Source organism: Colius striatus, chromosome 8 (genome assembly GCF_028858725.1).
Source record: "Colius striatus isolate bColStr4 chromosome 8, bColStr4.1.hap1, whole genome shotgun sequence".
Lineage (NCBI taxonomy): Eukaryota > Metazoa > Chordata > Aves > Coliiformes > Coliidae > Colius > Colius striatus.
The window spans coordinates 3,520,262-3,542,847 of NC_084766.1; the positions used below are offsets into that span (position 1 = coordinate 3,520,262).

General features: G+C 38.1%; 1 protein-coding gene across 4 annotated transcripts in view; it reads left to right on the forward strand.

Moving 5' to 3' along the window:
* LRMDA (leucine rich melanocyte differentiation associated) overlaps positions 1–22,586 on the forward strand; it is a 666,943-nt gene that overhangs the window by 380,786 nt on the left and 263,571 nt on the right. For all 4 annotated transcript variants that reach the window (XM_062001285.1, XM_062001282.1, XM_062001283.1 and 1 more), the window contains 2 exons: positions 5,683–5,814; positions 13,829–13,963. In XM_062001285.1, coding sequence (XP_061857269.1) covers positions 5,683–5,814; positions 13,829–13,963 — 267 coding nt within the window. The remainder of the gene's footprint in view (positions 1–5,682; positions 5,815–13,828; positions 13,964–22,586) is intronic.

Sequence of the window (22,586 nt, forward strand, 5' to 3'; positions counted from 1 at the left end):
TTTTATACAATGAGATGCTTCTGGATATTTTCTCTCTCATCAGAAAGCTGGAAGCAGATTGACTGGAAGTGATGCAAAACGCTATCTCTAGATTGCCTGAAAAATACTGACATTGCCAGTGATATTAGGCAAAACAAAGCATTTCATGTTTTGGAAACATTGGTAAGCTAGCTATCCATCCAACAGAGTTTTGTAATTGATGTTTTGTGACTTGTCTAACTTGGGGCCTGGCCCATGTTACAAATTTTGGAGATTCTCGGCTTGCATTGAGACATAGGTTTTGTTGTTCTGCTTTGGTCCAGGAGTCATGTCAGGACTGTCCATTACATACTCCATTCTGTTTTCTTTTTGGATTTGTTAGCATGCAGAAAAATAGTTATAAATGCAGAGTAGGGCTGCAGAATTCTTGTAGAGGTCATTTTTGGATGCTTTACTGTCATTACTGTCTCTATGTGCAGGAAACACATAAACCTTGGATTTGCAGTGCTTTTGTGATTATAATAGTGACAGTGGTGGGGTTTTTTTCATGCATTTTGAACTGAATTCTAGCCCCTCTTTTTCCCTTCAAGTGAGTTAGTTACTTTGCTGTACTCACAGGTGAGAAGTGTGTTTAGAGCAGAGCCCCTCAAAACAGGATTAGGCGTAGAATTCTGACAGAGGCCTCAGCCCAAGGGAGTTTGCAGGGAAGATTCACTGAACCCCTCCCACCAACAGAACAGGATTGGAAATGGCTTGGGTTTTCCCCCTCATTTGTATGCTGTGTTTCAGCTGAAGTGGAATTTAGAATTGAACAGGAATCAAAGCAAGTAAACCTGAAATGATGTTTTGCATTCTCAGGAAATGATGCAAAATCTAAACCTATGCGTGTGTCCCTCTTCTGCTTTTATACACACAGCATTTATTTATTGCTCTTTGTTTTGTTTTGGTGGGTTAAGTCAAAAGGACTAGAAGTCAGGAGCTCTGGGTTTTATTTCTTGTCTCTTAGAAAATTGCTGGAGGTCACCTTTCGTTAGTCACTTAACCTCTCTCTGCTTTACTACAAAATGGAATTTTAAGCTCAGCAGGTTTTTGAAGAGTAATTCATTAATGTTTTTTTTAAAGAAGTGCTTTGTGCTGCTTTAGCTTGGCAGGTGCTGGAGAAATAGAAAATGTATTTCTATTTAACTACTGAAATGATCTAGTACTAGGGTGTTTTGGTGTTGATTCTGCTCTTCTGTATTGTCTTAAAAGATAAAAGGCAGGGGAAAAAAAAAAGGTATTTTCAAAAGCTCTTGTTTTGTAAGGGCTCTGTCTTTAACTTCTGGTAATGGCTATCTCTTGTCAACAGAGTGCAAATCAATTTCAAGGCTAAATCCAAACTCTCTCATTTACATATTGTTAACTGCTCTCTCTTTTCCTGTTAAACAGGAGGAAAAAGTCATTAGATATGAGGCAGCTGTCTTATTAATGGAGAGGTGGAGTAAAATGTGAGGAACACTTCTTTTTCAGCACATACTTCTGAACAGCTTGTTCTTCCAGACAAGGACAACTGCAGAGTACCAAGGTTTCTCCATTACTTGAGAGGTTTCTGCTTTTCTTCATTTATAAAGCTCTCATGCTTTCATTGTCAAATACTACCAAAATGAAGAGCTGCTCTTTACTTTCATTGTAACCAAATCCCTGTCAGGCCAGAGGGACCAAATGAAATAGTGTAGTTGACAGTTGCCATGCACACATGTAATGAGAAAAAAAAACCCCTTTGCCATGACATTCCTTTATGATTAAAACTTTGTTACAGACCATGAATGAATTATGGAAAAGAAAGCTGGAAGAAATCAGACTGATTAGCTGATGGGCTTGGATAAAATGACGTTTCTGAGACCTTTGTATTCTAAAGGATTATTTACTGTCTGATTCCAGAACATCTTAAGTCATTTTGCAGAGGGAATCAGTTTCCTGTTTAGCGCAGTGTTTTTGTAAGCTAATGAGGGCAAAGCGTGAGCCATAGGCAATGATGCTGTGATATTAGCTGTGACAGGGAGCTTGATCATAATTATCTTAACGAGGATAGGGTTAATTACAGTGGAAACTTTAAGTTTTTTCTGTTTGAATGAGGCGGCGCTGAATACATTGTGATGTTTTGTCGGTTTGATGTGACTTTGGAAATTGCAATGGAAATCTCTTGGCAGCACTTGCTCTCCTCTGGGAGCAGAGTGTGAGCCCTGCAATGAGGTAACTGAGATGGTACCTGTGGGTGAGATAATGGGCAGCTTTCGTATCATTAGAGCAGGGAAAAGCAACCTTCCGTATACCTTAGTGATGTTTATTAGCCTTTTGAAACTAAGGAAAGCAACTACTTGCCAGTGTCCCTTCAGTGCTGGTTGTATCATGGTGGTGAGATTGTGTGTTTTTAACATGCCAAGTCGAGGAGGCTTTTTTTTCTCAGCTGTGGCCTATGAGGAAACAGTGCAGATTTGATTTTAGACTGGTTCTCTTTCTTTGTGGGTTTTCCCTCATTTTATACTTGTCTCTTAGGGTGCTTCTTGCTGTGCTGCACGTATATACGTGCTCATCTTTTGTAAAGGACTCACACGAAAATACTTGATACTTGGACAACATGAAAATAACCCTCTCAACCTCATTAAAAGTTCCAGTATTGTGTGCTGATTTCCACCTCAGCTTCTCAAAAATGCTTTCCAAGACCAATTCATGATGGCAGTCCTTTCTTATCCCTCACCTGCAGATGGGAAACTGTGATGAGACTTGCTGAAGTTTGTACTGTAAAACCTATTGCATAGATTCCACTTAAAACTTTTCAGTCTGGGCAATATTTTCTTGTGTGTCATGTTATTAGTGATTGTAGCTTTTAATTTAGTACCTAGTACCACTGAATTACAGCAAAACACAGCTTTTCCTCTTTTGCTTTTTTTAGCAACTGTCTTCCAAGTTTTTTTTTTTCTTCTAAGATGAAAGAAAAAACCCAACTCTGTGAGTAGCAAAATAATATATGGATGTAAATGTATGGTAATAGCTACACCCTCTGTCTGTACTGTGGCAACCCCTCCCATCTCCCAGGCCTCTGAATTTAGGTGATTAAATCACCAAGCCCACACTGCTCTGATGACGCGAAAACAACAATTAATAAGCAACCCCCTGTGTAACACGGCTCCTTTTTTTTAACTGAGCAGTTAATAACATTACATGGCAAAAAATTATCAAAACCAGACAGGTGTAAGGAGATTTGTGCACAATTTTCTCTGCCTATCTATGAAACTAGTACCCTTGTGTTCGGCCCAGGCTTGTGAAAGAAAGGCTGTTTCAATAGGCAACTCCCTCTAGTGTTTCAAGGCCTTTTGTCCCACTTCATGGCTTGTCATTTTGTTTTATGTCTCCCCTGCAGCAGTTTTGGATATGTGCTTTCTTCTAGTTGCCAGTTGCCAACCATTTGCTGATTCTCATGATAAGAGTATTATATTTGCATAACATAACTCAGGAACAATGTGTATTTTGATGCTGACACTGACCAGAGCCCAAGCAATGTTTTTTCACAAAGGACCTATTAACATCCCATAAGGCTCTGTGGTGTTGACAAGGAGGTGGCCTTCTCTGAACTCTTTTGGCAAGTCCAAGTCTTACATTGAAATGTGAGGTTTGGAAATAATCCACTATTTATATAATAAAGAGTATTTAAGAGGAATTTACTAAACTAGGTTTGTCAAATAAACTGAAATGGAAACTCACAACAGCTTGATAAACTCATAGCTACTTCCTCTGAGTTCTTTTACCTTCTAAAGGTACTTGGGGGAAAGCACTGTCTGAAAAATTTGTCAGTCACTCTTCTGATCTTGACTTTGGCAAAACCAAGTCTGCTGCAGTGACCCTTTGCTGAATTTGTTACCTTCATACAGTGTGCGGGTGCAGCTCTTAAAGGGTGCACAGTTTCTGTAGCCTGACTTGAGTTCTTCTGAAACAGCTTCTTAAAGGCAAAAAGTGCAGCCTTTGCTGGGGTGGTGGTCCTTTCAGTATCATGTTATAATAGAGACTTTTGTTCTTTCAGCTTCAGTAATTGCAGTCTCAATGCATTGAAACAGTATGGGTATGCCATGGGGTATGGCATGGCGAATTCTCTTCAGGTCTGGCTGCCCAGCATCCAAATGACATTAGTAATAGTTATGTCTCCCTTTCAGAACCCCAAGTCAACAGACTGGGAGCTCTTTGGAGTCCTTGGACTGAAAGACAGTGTTTCAGTGTTGTTACTTGACTATTGGTAGTTTAGTGTACAGTACCCAATGCTACGGTCACGGGTTTGCTTTCTTTTGGTTCTTTGAAGCCTCTAACTGTGATTTATAAGTGGTCAGTAACTTGTATCTACCAAAGCAGAGTCTTGTTTTTCTTGGACAGATGAATGTTAAATTGTCTAATTTGAAACCCATATACTTTCCAATAATATTTGTATTTTCCTTCAGCAGTAGTGCCTGTAGAACTCTCTGACAGAGACCTTGGTTGTGTTTTGATCTTTGCCAAAAAACTGGAGTGGAGAGTGAGGAAATCCCATCAGTATAAATGTCACTGGGAACCGAATAAATAGTATAGACTGCATCTCCCTTATTCATCACATTTTATAAAACAGCCAGGAGATACAGTGATGATCTCCCCACTGGTAGGCATAGTAGATCAGCTGTCAAATCATGCAATCTCAGCATATCTTTAGGTGTCTGGTAGGTGAATGAGCTGTGAATGCGTGTCTGTGTATGCTCCCTATACCATGTGTCTTAGTTGATTAATGTGTGGTTTGTTGGGTGGGTTTTTTTTTTCCCCTCACTGGAATGTGCAAGCATTAAGAACCAAGTTTGGAATAGATGCCTTAACAAGGTACCAAAGTGTTCTTTTTAGGTTGGGTTTTTTTTTTGCCCCTGTACTTTGCTATCGGAGGAATGACTGCCTCAGGAATCTTGTTTATTTACAATCCATCATTTGCGCTTCCATGTTGTGAAATGCTCCTTTTTAAAGCTGCTCTCTGCAGTCTGACCTGTGGCTTGACAGTAGTGGCACAGTAAGTTCCAAAAAGAAAGCAAATGCCTTTTCTGTCTGGAGTAATTCTGCATTTGATTTGGTAGGGAACATTTTATTTTGTTTGCAGGGACTCAAGCAAATTAAGTGGTTAATAAAAAGGGGGAAAAAAAAAACCCCTCCAAACTCAAAGCCCTTCTCCATTTCCTCCTATTGCATGTAAGGTAACTGCTAAGAAATGATACTTGAAGTTGTATTTATTATTGTTAGCAGGGTATGATATTTCTTGGCAGAAATGATGGATGACAACTTAAATTTGTGTCCAGGGAATGAAGGTGAACTGTGACAGAGTTATTTATCTTGGGAATGGAGGTTAGGGTCAGGCGAGGCTGGGTGCCTGAAGGCACAAGACATTGACAAATTCATCCTGCAGGCCCCATATCTGAAGCCTTTTGTTTTGGATCCTGGCTACTCACTAAGTGACCCCCATCCTTCATCCTGCCAGCATGTGAAGGATGTGTTGCAGTGCCAGCACTCCCCTTGCCACTAATGCTTGTCATTCACTCTCCTGACAGGCCCAAACCAAAACTATTCCCACTCCTGAAAGGGAAGGTTAAAATATTTATTTCAGCTCATAATGGCCTCCCTGATTTAGTGGAGTATCATTTTTCCTCTTGCCTTTGTCGTTTGCAGGTCACTGGAAGGACTGAAAACATTCGGTTATTTGGAAGAGCTGATCTTGGACAACAATCTACTTGGAAATGACCTTCTGTTACCCAGGTTACCCCACCTTCATACCTTGACGCTCAACAAGAACCAAATATCCTTTCAAAGAAATACCTGCAAAATGTCAAATGAGTTTTATGTGTCAGCCAAATTAAAGCACGTGAAATATAGTTCACGCGCAGACAAAGCATTCGCTCCTTTGGCACCTGGAATACTTCATAGTAATTTATTATAGGTCATTCATAAATGAAATGCACCATTATATCTTCCTGTTGCTCCTTTTTTTTTAGGGAGAGATTTAAGTTATGGCTCCGCAGAAATCTTTGTAACAGATAAAAGCAGGAGGAGGGAGATGCTGGCGGCGGCTGCGCCCGCGGTTCTGTGCCACGCTGACCTCTAGTGGAGCGTTTGCCTAAGTACTCTGCTGAATCTTAGCCCCCAGTCCACAACGGTCTGTAAAAACCCACTTATCTCCAAAGGACTGGGCTTGGACTTAATTATGAAATGATTTTCCTGTGCTTTAACCCTTCTGGAAAGAGGAAGATGCGTTAAATACAGTTTTACCGAAGTGAAAGGTGATGAAATTGTGGCCAAAAGACCAATTGAGGCCAGTCGGAGTCTTAGAGCACAGAGCATGAAAGCCGCCTTCTTGTAATTGCAGTGTGAGGACAAGGCTGCTCAACTGCAGGCTTCTATTACAGACAGTGTAAACAGAGAGCAATTTACCTCCTACTAGAGCAAAATCCTCCTATGGAGTAGAATAAAAATAGCTGCAGATTCTATGATTTCTGCACTTTTTTGACTCTGTAAACAAATGAAAGAAAAAATTAGCAGAGTAACTTTTATTCTTGGGGCCCTGGAAGTTTGCCAAGTGTGTCTTTTGAGCAGTAATGATCATTACTGTACTAGGTATTTGGCTGAATTTCTGGTTATTACTCAGGTTCTCTGGGTAGGATTTCAGTAACCTTTGATGCCACGGTTAAATCTGAACTGAATGTGCTTTGATGAAGAATGTAGAGGACTGTTTTTGCTGATGCTATTGGATGGTGGTAAGTCTGGTGCTGGGAAATATTCTTCTACAAAGCATAAAATGTAAATTTGCCTGTATCACCCAAAAGCACTTGAGTATATTTGTCCTTTGGAGGGGATGTCAAGGAGGAAGAGCTTTGCACTTACCAAGAGGAGTGCAGGTGTGTCGAGTAAGAGCTCGGTGAACAAAATCAGAGAGAAAAGAAAAATACACTGTCAACTACTGTTCTTTGAAGTGTTTTTGCTGGTCCTACAGACACACTTAATGTACTGTTTGTCAAGTGTGTAAGCTCTCAAAGTCAATGATAACACGTTAAGAAGGATTTGGTCCATCCTGGGATTTTTTCAAATTCAATCTTATAACTATGAAATTAGAGCTTTGAGAGTGTGGAGCTGGCCAGGTTATAGAAATAATGTGTCTATTTTGTAGTGTGCTGCCAGTAATTGAGTTGCAGAAGTGTTTGTAAGACACCTAATGTATACAAACTCCCCAGAGAAGAAGAAATAACTGCTGTCCATCGTGAACGTTTTGAGCCCTGGAGAGTAACAGTCTCTTGTAGGGAAGGTACAAGAGTCTTCAGTGGCACAGAGACCTCCCAGATTATTCTCTTCAGTGTGGACACCATATTTGAAAAAGATCATCTTTGAGTAATTTCTTTTAATGAATGTTTTATTTATAGAATTCTTTGAAATATATTCAAACAACAATGTGCACTTAATAGAATAATGAAACATGTTACAGAAAAGATAGTTTAGTGTGTGACAGTAGTGCTACAGAAAGGATGTTGGTAAGCAAACAATACTGATCTGAAACAAAACTTCAGTTGGTGGGATATTACCACATATACATAAATGAGAGAGAGGTATGAAAACAAACAAAAAGCCAATTTGACTCCTGTGAACGTTGGAATAACATGTAAAATTAAAAACTCATATGAAGGCTTTCCTGAGTCTGTCTTAATATGTACTGTACTCTTTGCCAATCCTCTCCTTTTGTTTTGGCTTTGTTTGGATTCAAATCTCATTTTGATAGTTCTGGCAAGAGCTTTCTATTCCTTTTACATGGTCCACTTAATGTGTGGTGTTGCATCTGCAAATAACATTTGAGCACTCCTAACATGATGTCTGGATACACTGTGCAAATGTGAAAGCTCACCTGTAAATCAAGTGAACACTTAGAAGAATCATCTAGTATTTTTTCTTCAAAGAGTGAGTGCGTATTTCAGTTCCTGCTAAAAGTAGAAGCAGCAAATTTAAATATTTTACTTTCCTGGTATGTGTAGTCTGTTAAAAATACTTTCAAATGCAGTCTGTATAGCCAAAAGACAGAGAAAACAGTTACCAACATGGTGTAGTATTGATTTATGTGTCCCTAATGTGCTTTTTTTCACATGTATAGAGTACTAGTTTTTCCAGAAGTTTGATTGACTTTGGGAAACAGATCTTAGTTTCTCTATCAGACACAATGGATGGCAGAAAGAAGTACAGAATAGGATGGATGGGTGATAGGCAGGAAGCTAATTTTGCAATAAGATGCATGAATGCAATCACCTGTGCTTGTAATGAGAAGACTCATTTTTTCCTAAAGTGTGTACACTAGGTGCTGAGAATGTCAGAAAACTTATAAATAGATTTGTTCCTCTGTGTGTGTTACACAGATGTGAAGTTTCATGGCTTTTCACTGTACTGGTCATGACTGGTGTAACAATGGGACTGTAGTACAGACATTTCAATTTCCTTTACATTTCAATCCTTTCAGTGTCTGTTAAAACTACTCTAAAGGGCAGCAGTGATAGTTTGGCAAATGTATCAGATGATATTCAGTTTCCTTTCCAAATAGCCAAGTCTGACAATGATCCAGATCTGTGATTCTCTGAAGTAAAATCTCTTTACTCAATCCAATGAGGTGGTCATCCATTTAACATACATTCCATATGCCTCTGAAGAACTGATACGAAAGCTGCTTTCAAATCCAGATGTTGGATGTATTTGTAGAATGCAGACATTGAAGCTAGGTCTAGGCTTTGAGTGATTTAGAGGACATGTGAAATATTTGACTTTGTCCTTGTTCCTACATTGTCCCTGAGGTACTTGGAGACCTACAAGTCCCAGTCTGACCAGAATCTCATTATATTAAGTGCTTAGGACTTCATGTTTAGATTGAGTGAATATGTTAAAGACCTAAATCGTCTTTTATCGTGTGCAGATCCTTGTCTCCACTAAATAAAGATCTAAGCTGAAGTGGTACAGCAGTCTTCCTATGTGAACTTCTGAGCTCTCCTTGTAACAATTGTGAATTTAGCTGAACCCAAGTATGGCTTGTTATGGAACCACCATATCTGGTCAGCCAAAAATCTTACTTCTGGAATCACAGAATCATAGAAGAGTTGGGATTGGAAGAGATCTTTAGAGATCATCTAGTCCAGCCCCTCTGCCAAAGCAGATCCACCTAGATCAGGTCACACAGGAGCACGTCCATGTGGGTTTTGGAGACTTCACAATCCTCCTGGGCAGCCTGTTCCAGTGCTTCATCCCCTTCACAATAAAATAATTTTTCCTTATGTTTAATTGGAACTTTTTGTGTTCCAGCTTCATCTCATTGTACCTTGTCCTGTCACTAGACACAATAGAAAAAAGAGATGCCCCAACCTCCTGACACCCACCATTTATATACTTGTAAATATTAATAAGATCCCCTCGCAGTCTCCTCTTCTGTAGAAGTAAGAATTGGTTAATGTGAAGGCTTAACACCAAACATTTCTGGAAGGGTATTTTTCTGTCCAGGTAATTCCTTATCCTGTTCAACAGCAGCACTTGGACCAGTTCAACTCCAGGTACCGTAATGTTTGAATAAATGGTGAGCTGCTGCTTTATTCATGGTTGTCTTTTATGTTGTCTCCAGCAACACTTGGGCAGAACAGTGTTTAAAGAAAAAAAAAATCCCCCAAATTAAAAAAAGGAACCTTTGAAAGAAAGGACATGTGTTTTCTGGATGGACCTCTCTGGAGAACTAGAAGTGTAATTCGAGTGTAGGCATAGAAATCTCTCTCTTTCTCTCGCATTTCTGTACCTAATGACGTGGAAATCTGGTCTTTGAATCTACAGCCTTGGAACGTGTAAGGAAATACCCTTAAAAGCACTGGCAGCTCTAGCTGCACAGAGAAAACTGATGCTGCTTCAGAAAGCAACATGAGGTGTTTTTTCTCCAAGCATTCAGTATTCAGGAAGCTCTCCATGAGCTGTATGGACTTAATGACACCTGTGCCACACCTTTTCTTTCTTGAGTAAAATGGTTTTAAAGTTGATGAACAAGACCTTATCTCAAGGACCTATCTCCGTACCAGATAGGATTCAGGCCAGAACGTGGCATACAAATGACTGTGCGTGACATCCTATTGCCCATAGAGAAGGGGAAGATGTATACTTGCATATTGCAAGCTATTTCTGTGGTTATCCAACCTTGAAGACCTAGCACATTCTAATGGAAAAGCGTTCAGGTGGCAAAGATCTTTTTTGCACTGAATTCAGAAGAGAATTGGTAACTTCTGCTTCAAGGCTATTTGCCTGTGGAATAGCTTGTGATTGCTACATCGTGTTTGTGATAAATTTAATTGAAGCAAATGTTTCAAATGGCAATAAATATAGGTGCCTCACTCATTTATGACTCTGGTAGAAGTGCTATCCAGCTGTTTTAATGTTAGGTTGATTGCAGCACCTGCATGACAGATGGTTAGTTGGCAGAAGACTTTTGAATGACAGTTTTGGGTCTTTCTACATGGAGGTCTGGGATTCTGTGTGATATTTCTGATGTTCTCTGTGTGAGTATTTTAAAAATATCTTGAATGTAAAGCTCATTGTTCTTTACTCTGTCTCTTTGCTTCCAGAAGGTTCAATCACAGGAATCCATGAACATGAAAAACTGTCCCTGCAACTCTTTTAGGATGGCTAAAAATTTGGAAAGTGTAAGTGCAGACTTTTTGGAAGAAAATGGTAGAAAAACTTTCACTGAGAAAGAGAACAAGAGTGGTTACTTTTCTTATAAAGCCAGTATTTTTGAGTGTGTGACTAGTAGAAAGAATTGCTGGCACAAAAACGCCTACAGAAAGAAATCTCAGATGCTCTCATGAGGTAGAAAATATGTTTGGACAGTTATATGTTAGCAGAGCTTTTGTGTAGAGTTATAGAGTGATTTAGGAGCAATTTCTTTACTGAAAGGGTAGTCAGGCATTGGAACAGGCTGCCCAGGGATGTGCTGGAGTCACCCTTCCTGGAAGTGTTTGAGAGCTGGTTGGATGTTGCACTTAGGGAACTAATCTGGTGGTTGATAGGGCTGGGACAAAGGCTGGACTCAGTGGTCTTAAAGGTCAGTTCCAGCTGAAACGATTCTGTGCTTCATTTAGAATCTGCTAAGTTGTGTTTCTGCATAGATTTGACAAGCAGTTGTCTCTCAAGAACAACCACAGGTATGTTTATACCATGAATATTGGTAAGAGAGGGAATAGAATGCAGTTCAGGGGTGACCAGTGTCAGTCCTCAGTACTGAAAGCAGCTGGACTCTTACATTACTCTGTATAATTGATTCATGCAGTGTCTGTGCCCTGGAAGTGTGCTGGAGAGACTCGTGAAAGGACATAGCTAAAGAGACTCCTGAGAATGCAGAGGTCTGGAACGGTGGAACATGTGAGATATCATCCAGTAGTTTCTGTGTGAATCCACACAGCCTCTCAGAACTACAACAGAATGGTCTTTTTACGATGTTCACTATCACAAGGCACGTTTTAGCATCAAAATGCTTGTCCTTGCTTGTGAGGTACTCCTAAAATTGACTAAGTGAAGTGGCATTATACTATCCACTCAGAGTTTACAACGTTGACCTTGCTCAAATGTAATATTCCCAGGGGACAATTTAACTTTGAATGACACTAGTCCTTCCTTGGTAGTAGCCTTGAATACTGTGGAACTAATCTTTGAAGGGTTTGTAGTTCCAACTAGAGCTGGAATTGTAATCCAGGCTACAGGATTTTGTACAAACCAAACAAAAAAAAGTTATAAGCTTATGTAGGTAGTTAATTCTTAGCTGGAGAAGGAAGATACATCATTAATTTGAGGTGGATTTCTTCTTTTTTCCTTTCAGTAGGAAATGGCCAGATAGAACCTAGGCTGTGCAATAGCTAACCCCCCTGTGTGTGATTGCTCTTATGGAAATAACTGTCTTTTGCAATAACGAACTGTTTCTCTCAGGGAATCTTTCTGCAAGTTAAGCAATTACGTATTTCTTCTGGCTGAGGGAGGGTGCCAGATTCAAGCACTTCCCTAACAGTCTTAGGAAAATTTAAAAAAGCCTTTCACTTGGACATGTGTAGAAAAACAGTTCATGACCTTCCCATCACAGTCACATACTTCCTGCAAGAGCCGGGCAAAAGTTTATGTATGAGCTTGAGGTCGAGCTATGAAAAGACAAGAATTAGCATCGAATTTTGATTCTGAATTCATCCTGGCTAACAAAGAAGATTTATATCATATGGTACTACACAAAGACAGTTTTTTCTTAGGGTCTGGTTGATTACTTGCTGACATTTAATGTTCCATAATGTTGTTTTGCCAAATTAAAAGTTAGCCTTTTTACCTTTATAATTCATAGAACTAATTTCAAACCCTTATTTTTCTTGCTCATGCAACATATTTGAGTATGATTCCTCAGACCTTATGGGACAGAACATGAACTATGAGTGCAGATACGCTGGTTTTTAATAAAGTAAAATCAGTAATTGTCAGCATGATCTTGTGACATGTTTGGAAATAAAAACTCTCTCTTAAAAAAGAAAGACTACATTTTTAACAACGAAGCTCTTTTTATCATTCTGTATTGCTTCTGTTGCCCTTAAGATATTGAGGTGAAGAAATAAAGTAAATTCCATCAGCTAAAAATAACAAAGATAACAGAAACACATAAATCAAGAATAAATAATAGCAACACAAGTGAACTGAGGATTTAAAACAATAGTTGCAGTCCCTAAGAGCAGGACTGGATAAAAACAGAACATTGAAACACCCTTTAATGGTTTTGAATAATTATTACTATTGTCTAAATCGATTTTTAAACCTTTAAAAGCTTTTACATGCATATGCATGGCATCTTTTTTGAGGAGTAGCACCTTTTTCTTTGCATATAAGTCAAAGTAAATAACTACAGTTTCAGTCTTAGAGGCTGTCACACCGTACTTTAACAAAATAACGTGCTTTATTTGATCAATCAACAGGGTGCAAATGATTAAACAGTGTTATTTTGCTTCATTGTAAGCTCTGATTTCTAGTACTACAGTGGTTAAAAGATGAACCTTTGTTTACTTGTTTAATACAGTTTACAATATTGAAGGTGTGTCATCGTTATTTATGTTCTGAGGAATACAGTTAAGTTAAAAAGCCTCGTGAACACCAAAATACAAGGCTGTTGCAATGAAAATTTTTATGGTTTATAAGACTTTAAAGCTTCCTGTATAAAATGCTTGTACCACTGAAGTCTTTAAGTTGCACTTAGCGAAGCATTAATTCACATAAACTAATTGAGTAATAAGGAACGTGTTGCTGTGGCACTCAGAGCATTTATATGTTGGGAGTGAAAGTGGGTTGTGGTGGTTTGGCTGCTTTTTTCTTTAAAAAAAACCAAAAAACAACCTCATTTTCCAGTGGACTGAATATATTAGTGATGAATGTGCTGTGAAACTGTTTGTTTCCATGCTGGAAAAGTTTCATGGCTCCAGCACTTTGCTAGCCATTTTACCACACAGCATCCATCATTTTGTCAAAGTTCTAATGTTTTGTAGCGAACCACCTAGGAAAGAAAGGAGGAGAAAAGAATGACAAACCAGCCAAATTCTTTCATTCCATGCCAAAAAACTGACTGAAGTTTATCCCTGTTTGCCCTTGGAACAATTAATGTGACATTTTCCTGAATGCCACACTAAATTTGACTGTCAGATATTGAAATTTATGTTTAAGTCGGCAACGATGCAACTCTAAATGCTTTTTTTCCCCCCTTCATTAATGTCATTGAATCCTTAACCCACAACCTCTGACACATAACAGAATTAGAAAACCTTTTGGACCACTTGGCTGAAGTTGTGCCCTCACTCCAGTATCTCAGTTTGCTTGGAAACGTGGCCTGCCCAAATGAACTGGTCTGCAAAGAGAAGGATGAAGATGACTACCAGAGATACAGGTTAGTGTTTTCACTTGTAGATACGGTAAGGTATGCCAATTTTGTTTTATTACTGGGAAAATATTGCACTGAAACCAACTCAGAGTCTCAAACAAACATCTACTCTGTCCTGAAAGCACTGATTCATGTTCTGCTACCAAATGCCTGGAAATTTGAGTAACTCTCATTTCAGCTGTCAGGAACCTTATTTTAAGTATTTCTGTGCTGCACAGCACATGTTTGAGTTGAGCAGGTGTGCACAACCCTTCCTGAATGTAGGAAGTGCTGACATGTTTGTATGTGCCTGCTTAGGTCCTTTCCTTCTTTAAGAGCAAGGTAACACAACATTTACATACTCTAAGAGTGACCCCAACACTATATTCAGCCAGTTGTGTTGTCTTCTGATCGCATTTAATGATGGTGATGAGTTTCTTCTACTGTAGTTATGAAGGTAATATGAAAGGACACAGAATAAAGGACTGCTGCTTTACCTGGAGCAGTCACTATTATATACAAGTAAACCCTCCCTCAAACTATTTCTAGTTCCTAGTGTAATTTTAATGAGTTAGATTACACAAAAGGTCACCTGAAATTAACATGGAAACCTGATAAAATAGTGTATGTCCAACTGAAACGTCACCAAAAATTGCAAGGGGTTATTTTATCCAAAACATAAAGTTACTTGGGACTGATGATGACTCTGAGTAGGGGTCCAAAACTTACAGAATGTCTGCTGAAGTGATGTAAATTTCATAGCTGTAACCTTTAGGCAAGTGAGACATGGATTAGAGAAATATATATACAAGTTATTGGATTTCTTTTTCCTTGCTCACATTTGATACAAGTTTTCAGTCTTTTTGGCATTTTTCATGCTGTCTGAGGCAAGTCAAACAGCATTCTTGTGGTCACCATGCTGCCAGCCTTACTTTTTATTAGCAGATCACCAGCAGTATTCAGAGTTATGTAATAAAACTCTGATTTTATCTTCATGTAACCCAGGCTTTGTTGTAGGAGTTAGTATAAAACCATACAATGTGGTGGAAACTAAAAGCAGGTTTATTGGGAAGTGACGTGAATTGGATTCACCGTGTTATTGCTCATAAATGCTGTAGGTTGAAACAGTAGCAGAGCTGTCCTGGCTGTGCACATGCTTTTCACTTTATTCCACGTTTTTGAGAAGGATTTATATGTGTATATATATATATTTGTATATATATATTTCTGTATCCAGTGGCCTTAAGACTTACACCTCCTAAGGGTTCCATTCTTGAATCCATCTTAGCGGTAAGATTTTGACTTTTCACTAGAGTGGCCTAGATTTAATAAAGGATTTTCCCCACTGCTTTCACACTTAAGTGGAAGATGTGCCTGCTATCCAGCATAGAAGAGTCTAATAGTGCTGTCTCTATGTAAATTTATGTGACGTTTGCACTAGAGAATTGCTTAAAAAATGAATGGTATTTCTACAGTTTACTGTTTTTCACTTTAAGTATGTTTTCTGACAATATGTCTCCTATTAATCATTTAAGCAAAAGTAGTACGTTAAAGGAGCCATTCAGAGGCAAGAACCCATGGTTCATTTAGTGCTGTCTGAAAAAAGTCTTTATTGATTGACATCCTCTGTGGTTATGTGATGTAATATTTATAATATGTCACACAACCATACATCAAAGCAAGCATGTCTGTTGTTTCATTTCAATGCAAAAATGTTGATTTCAGGGAGGTCAAGGTAGTTTTAGGTCACATTGTGGCAAACCACCGTGTCAAAGTGCGAAGTGGTTGTATTTATGAATCTTCTGGCAACTGCAACATTTCTTCTGTTTCCTTTGCTCTCATTTTTTTCCAAAACCTGGGTTTTTTTTCCATATAAGCTAGGTTAATTAAAGCTCTTTTAAGAAAGAAGAATGGACTTCTAATTAGTAAATGATTTATGGTTCTGCTGCTAGAATGAAAGCTTCCTGATCCTTTTCTGTAATTATTTGTTACATTATATGAAATGTGTTTGCCAGACACCATCAAACTCAAAACCCAAAAGCATCTATCTGTCTGCTTTAAAGGGAACGTATTCACGTACATGATGGAACTGATCAAAAGTACTCTGCTAATTTTACCCTGAACAATGAATACAGTTTTGAATACACCCTCTGTAGCATCTTGGACACAATTGTTTTCTTCCTTTCCCCAAAGGTACAGATTTATCTCACAAACTGAACAGCAGTCTCTCCTGAGAGAGAAAGTGTTTGTGTTTTATCAAATGTATTCCTTGGAATCTCAAAAGCAAGCATTTGAAATGGCCAGATTCAGCTCTCTTTAATGCTTTGAAGTAGCAATTTAAAATAAGTTGTTTATTTTTTGAGGACATTTGTCCCACAGAAAGCATCAAAAGATTGCATTTCAGTGAACCTGCATTATTTGAACACTTTGCTTCACTGTAAACTTCAACTGGTTTACTTTTGTTCTCGATGGGAACTTCTTTTTGTAAATTTTTGCAGTGGCCATTGGAACCACAGCTTCATTTTTCATGGAGCCTTAATTTCATTCCTACTGAGTTCAATTAGAGTTCAGGCTATTTAATTCCTCAACCAGAAAGAGAAAGGTGCTAGAAAACAAAGCTTTAGTTAATCTTCTCATTCCAACAAACTGAAAAGATCTGTAAAACCCCCTCAAATCTCAACCTTAAAAAAATGTGGAAAATCAATTACCATCTGATTCCTCAAGTAATCCATTGGTGTATCATTTCTAGCCATTGCAATGCTGAAGCTTTTCCCCAGTTATTCATTAAAAATAGGTTGTATACCAAAAATATTGTTGTGACTTTGAGGAAAAGTAGAGTGTGTTTTTCCTAAGAAATGTAATAATACTTGAGTGGGATTTTTTTAGAGAAAACAGAGAACTTTTTTCCCTCATCTTTATTATTCCTCCTTACCTTTGAAATGTGTGGGAGAACAAATGGATGAAAACAGTTCTGTGATCTCTATTGGAACTTTTCCTTGGACCAGAAAAGAAAATGGAAAGTTCTCTTCTGCGGTATTTTTACAAGCAAAGTTGTTTGATTCATTGTAAAAATCATGGCATTTTCCATGATAGTAAAATGGCTTTAGTTTCTTTGTGAAGAAAAAAATGCTCTAATTTCTTACATTTTACCTTATTTTTTAAGCTGTCTGCATTTGAGAGGTGTTATTTTGTAAAGGGATATCTTGAGGCATGAGGGCAAGGGAAATTGGGATATCTGCAATGTAATGGTGATAGGAAAGTTTTAAGAGCTTTTGGCTCAAACAGGAAGCAAGAAACAGAGAGAACCAGCTTGCAAAACAGTGCGTCCTCTAAAATAACCTATTCTACAATCTCGACTTTGAAGATTGTGTGAAAGCAAAGGTCACGACCCGGAGATCAAAGTAACAGAAGTCAACACAGTAATTGCTGGTTGCTTCTCTTGTACCCGCACTTGGTCAGTCCTGTGGGTGTATTGTTTGCAGGGAGAACTTCAAACGTGGTGTTACTGAACTGTGAAAAATCATCTGGGTCAGAATGTATTACAAAGCATTTGCCAGTGCTGCAGGTGACCTCACCTATTTTCATTAAAGCGATATGATTGTGAGGGATGCATGCCATGTGGGAAGTTTTCAGTGCTTGCTCATTCTTTGCTCCTTATTGACATTTCCTGGAATGATGCATTCATTAGGTGCTGTTGACATGGAAACAAGGGCAAGGGGAAACAAATGCCTGAGTGTATTTTAAATTAGCTTAAAAGTACATATACTAGATATGCTATCTTTGGCAGGGGGAGCAAATGGTGATAACCTTATGAAGTCCTCTTAAGATATAGCAGCAAGAAAGGAAGTGCATACATTTGTATGGATTAACTTTTCAAGCTGTTACCATCCCATAGTTTTGAATCTGTGAAATGCTGGGTCCTCTTACAGTATTTTCACTTCCCTTGAAGTTCTGCTTTGTTATGGGCTTGGTTTGGTTTAGTTAGTTTGGTTTAGTTAGTTTTTTGCTTTGCTTCTTTCTGAGACAGAACCTACTTATTTTAAATAGTCTTATTGAATTGGAATGGTAAGGAAATACATAAATACAAATTCAAGAAGCAATAGGAGACCAGAAATCTTCAGTTAGTAATGAAAATAATGTGAATACACTTGGTCAGTATCAGTGAACTTACTGTCGAGACTCTCTTGTAGCAGGAGTTGAAGCTCGTCGTACTCTTGAACATGTCTTTTGTGTAGTTGTTGTGAGATGATTAGGATATTCACTTATAATCTATGAATCTGGGTTACCTCAATGTTTGTATGAGGCCTTGGGACCTCTACAGTACCTGGAAGAAAAACCACAGAGTTGATAGACATCAAATAGGCACACAACTTCCAGCTGAGATTAGCCACTGTCAGGATTTGGAACAAAGGGCTATTGCAGTGTTTTGGTTCAGTCAAATAAACTGAATTCCATAATGCCCCCATTTGCCTCTATTAATACAGCAAGTCGAGACACAGCTATAACTATTGTTACCTGTATAGAGAGATATTTTCCCAATTCATAGAGTAGTTTGTTACATCGAAGTAGAGCGCAGGATGTTAAAGTTTTAGGAGGTGATCTGGATTTCAGAGTGACTTGAGAGCTCTTCAGAATTACATAGTCATCACCAAGCAGTGTTAAGGTGTGATCCTCTAACAAATCTCATGCCAACATCGTACTCTCTGTTTTGGAAGATGTTGGTTTAAGTTTATGTCCTGGTTTCCTTAACTCTGTATCGAGGAAGTTTTGTTGCAGGTGGAAATTCTGCAGCCAGCTGTTTGGTGGGGTAAATGTGGGGTTAGGGAAGGGAACATTTTTGGTGCTGCAGGAGGAAAAATTGCAGGAAATTATCAAGTTAAGTATCATAAATGTGTTTGCTCAGTCCTTCTAAATTTTGTTTTCATCTCTCCCCATCTGAATGCTGATGTGACTTTGCCAACTTCAGGTTATTTATTATATCTAGTTCACAATAATGTAACTGAGAGCATAATCAGCCCTTCAAAATTTGAAATAGGTATATTATTTTTATGTTCTGTGATTGTCAAAGAAAAGAAATACAATAGCACAAAAGTAGAAAAAGGCAAGTAAACACTTTCTGAAACAAAGAGCACGTTGTGGTTGCGATACAGGTAGAGCTAGGTATTTCTGCATTCTTCTGGGCAAATACTTCTCAGTATTTCAGTGTCAGTTTACTCTTCTGTGTTTTAATCTTAAATATTGATGCATATAGGACACTTCTATGTTCCAGTTTTTGTTAATAGAAGTTTTGCTGATAAAAGACTATCCAGAATCTAGTTCTTAGCATAGTTTTGCATTACAGGCTCCGTGAAAGTTTATTTTCTCTTAACCTCTGACATATACAAATTTGCTAGACTTTTCTTGTAGTAGAAGAAAAACACCCAAAGAACCCAAAACAATATTTCCTCAAGTGATTTATTGCCACTTTTAAGATCTTCTTATAGTGTGGCTCATGGGTGATGCCATTATCTTTCAGTATCAGGAGGCCAATAGTTTCCTTTTCCAAGGAAAAGAACTGAACTGGCTACTGGAAAAACAGATTAGAATGAAATTACATGGTAACTATTAAACAAAAACAAGGAGTGGACATAAATTATTTCCACCTGTATGTTTTAGATCTGAACTGACAAATTTCTTGTGTATGTTTGTGGCAGTTTTGCTCCTTTCTTGTGATAGTTTAGGGAAAATTTCAGACATTCTCTTTGAACCCTTCAGCTTCACCTGTGGAACTCTCTCAAAAGGTTGTGTGATCCATCATTTATTTTTGGGGGGAGAGAAAATAGCCCAGGGACTATGTTTTAAGTAATGACTGTTATGCAATAGAGAACTTGAAATATACACAGAATATACCTCCAAGGTAACTGATGGGTCCTAGTTACTGTATTTGTAAGGCAGAGTTAAGATGACAAGACTGTTGCTTGTTAAAGGCTGTAAATGAGTCAGTGTCATAGACAGTATTTCTTTATATAAAATCTTGTTGTTGTGTATTGTTTAATAAATAGCAATAGCTGATCTCAAAGCTGTCTTTGTTCTGTCCCTTTCTGACTCCAACATGTTTCTTCAAAGGAAGGCTTTGCCCCATTGAGCTTTTGCCAATGTCAATAGCAGTTGAATCCCAAACTCACAACATTCCTTTGCAAGTGCCCTCTCAAACCTGTCCCTCTTTTCCAATATCTTGACAGGTCTGTGTAAAAACAGTTAAAATACTACTAATCACATACAACACTTACAAAATTGGTAAATGAATTGTTAATCTTTATTGTCATTTTCACTTAACTGAGCCTGAACTAACACGAGATGTGATATTCTTTGGGTTTTTTCCCATCTCTGGGTGTTCCTGTTTGCGTGTGATAGATATGTGTTGTTAGCTTATTTTCCTGGGACTTCTGGCACTGGGAGTCAAGAGGAGGAGATAATTCTGGACAAGAAAAGATGTAGCTTTACTTACATAGTTCATTTCCTTAATCCATCATGAATTAGAAGATCGGTTTACAGGCAGTGATAAATGGATCTCTAAGCACCTTCCTATGTCTTGGTTGTGAGTGTTTTATTTTTCTCTCTGGAGCTCACCTTTATCCTCGTCACCGAAGATAAGAATCTATTCTTACACCGCTGCAAAGATGTTAAAACACAGTAACTACAATGTCAGAGCACATGGAACAGTGCTAAGTTTGGAAATAATAATAATAAAAAAGGGAGAGAGGAAGGCGGGGAGACCTTGCCTCCCAGTCTCTAACCCAAAATAAACCTTTCCACACTTAAAATGTAAAATTTAGATGGGTCCTTCTTCATTAAACAGCATTCTCTTAACTTGTGATTTCACAAGTCTAAAACAGGTGCAATGTGTCAGGCAATTTATGGGTCCTGGTACCTGCCATAAGGTATTTTATGATGGCTGCACTCTGTGTTATTAGTAGCTGTCTTTTTCTCCAGACATTGGTGTTTGATAATAGTCTTAAAACACCCAAAATTACTTACCTGCAAGCAACATTCCAGATAGTCCCTGTTGACAGTTTGAATAAGTTTAGTGCCCTTTTGTTGTACTTTACCTTCAAAACAAACTGATTGAACCATCAATAGCTCCTGAAAGCTGACAGAGGCATGTCATCTGGTCTAACCCTCTGATAGTAGGTTATCTGTGGGAGTTAACCTCCCTGCATTGTTAACTGAAATGTTTTATGTACTATGCAACTTTAGGATACTGCTGTGATAACCTTAGTAACTAAGTCATACATCACAGTAAAGAGATTTTGTGCAACAAATAACCCTGGATTAAATTTACAAGGGTTGAATTGATATTGTAAAGTGTTCGTTCCAGGGCTTTGGTAATCCTTTCCTGTATTTTTTATGGCAAACTTATGTTACATTTAGGTTGAAGCTGCATCTTCATAGTTCTAGATAAAACACACTCAGGAAGCTTAATGCTTTTCTTCAGCCATTTAATGAAAAAGTATCATTTTCATATAGTATAAACTCTTTTGATCCCAGATTTGGTAAAAGGAATAGAAATAGATGGGATTCTCTTTTAAACGAGCTTTGAAAAGAATTAATCACCGATATATCTTTGTGCTACTGTTGAGACAACATTTATGGTGCTTACTTTTTAATATTTACTCTCCTTAAGGAGTACAGGCTTAAAAAAAAATCAAACTGTCCTCCAAACCTGTGACTTGTGGTGTGGTTTGCAGTTCAGCTCATGTGGGTAGGGTTTTCCTGGTTTTCTGTTTGGAATTGGCAAGTGCTCGTGCTAATTCTGTCTTTTGAAGTGCAGCGAGGATGGCTTAAAAATACAAAAATACATTTGTATCAAGGAATGCTATTATAATTTTAAGCTCTTTTGAAATGATTGAGAGACTGACATTAGGGCTGTGATCCAAAGTCAGCATAGATGACAGTGCTGTCTTAGTCTGTTGTCATTTTTGTTGCAGCCTGCTTTTCAAAGGCATATTTCATTCCATCATTAAACATTTGCTGATTTTCTAATACTGATGTTTTCTTCACCTGAATATTCATCTTTTCTCACCCTACACTTAGTGGGTGTCTTTACTCATTTTTAGCTTCACTCTTCTTCATTCTTGACATATTGTTTCCTTCTGTACATGTCTTCATTTGAAAGAATCTGTTGTCATCAGAGCTTTTCTGCCAGTAACACAAGATGGATAGCTTCTCCTCCATTGAAAGATAAGGGCCAGCAAAATGCCAGGGAGTACTGGAAGGGCAGCCAGGAAAGCTGGGAGAAGTCTGAGAATGTATCAGTCTCATAGATCTGTAGCTGTTGCTTAATAAATGGTCTTAGGACGTGTTCTGTTTTGTAAAGTGACTCACTTTTTTTTCTAATATCATTGAAAGTCATAGATCAGGGATTCACATTTGAATTGTCTGAGCATATCAGTGCTGAGAGTTTTCAGTTCACTTGTTAACAATTTACGAAGCTGTTGCCTCAAAGGAAAGGTTTACTCAATGGGAAGCTTTATTTGCAGCATTCCATTTTGCTAGAAGGGAATCTTACACTCTTTTTTTACATGTTTATCTGGTGTTGAGAACAGTATTATAAGATAATTCATACCTTTTAAAACACATTTTTTATGTATTCTTTTCCCAAATGTTATGC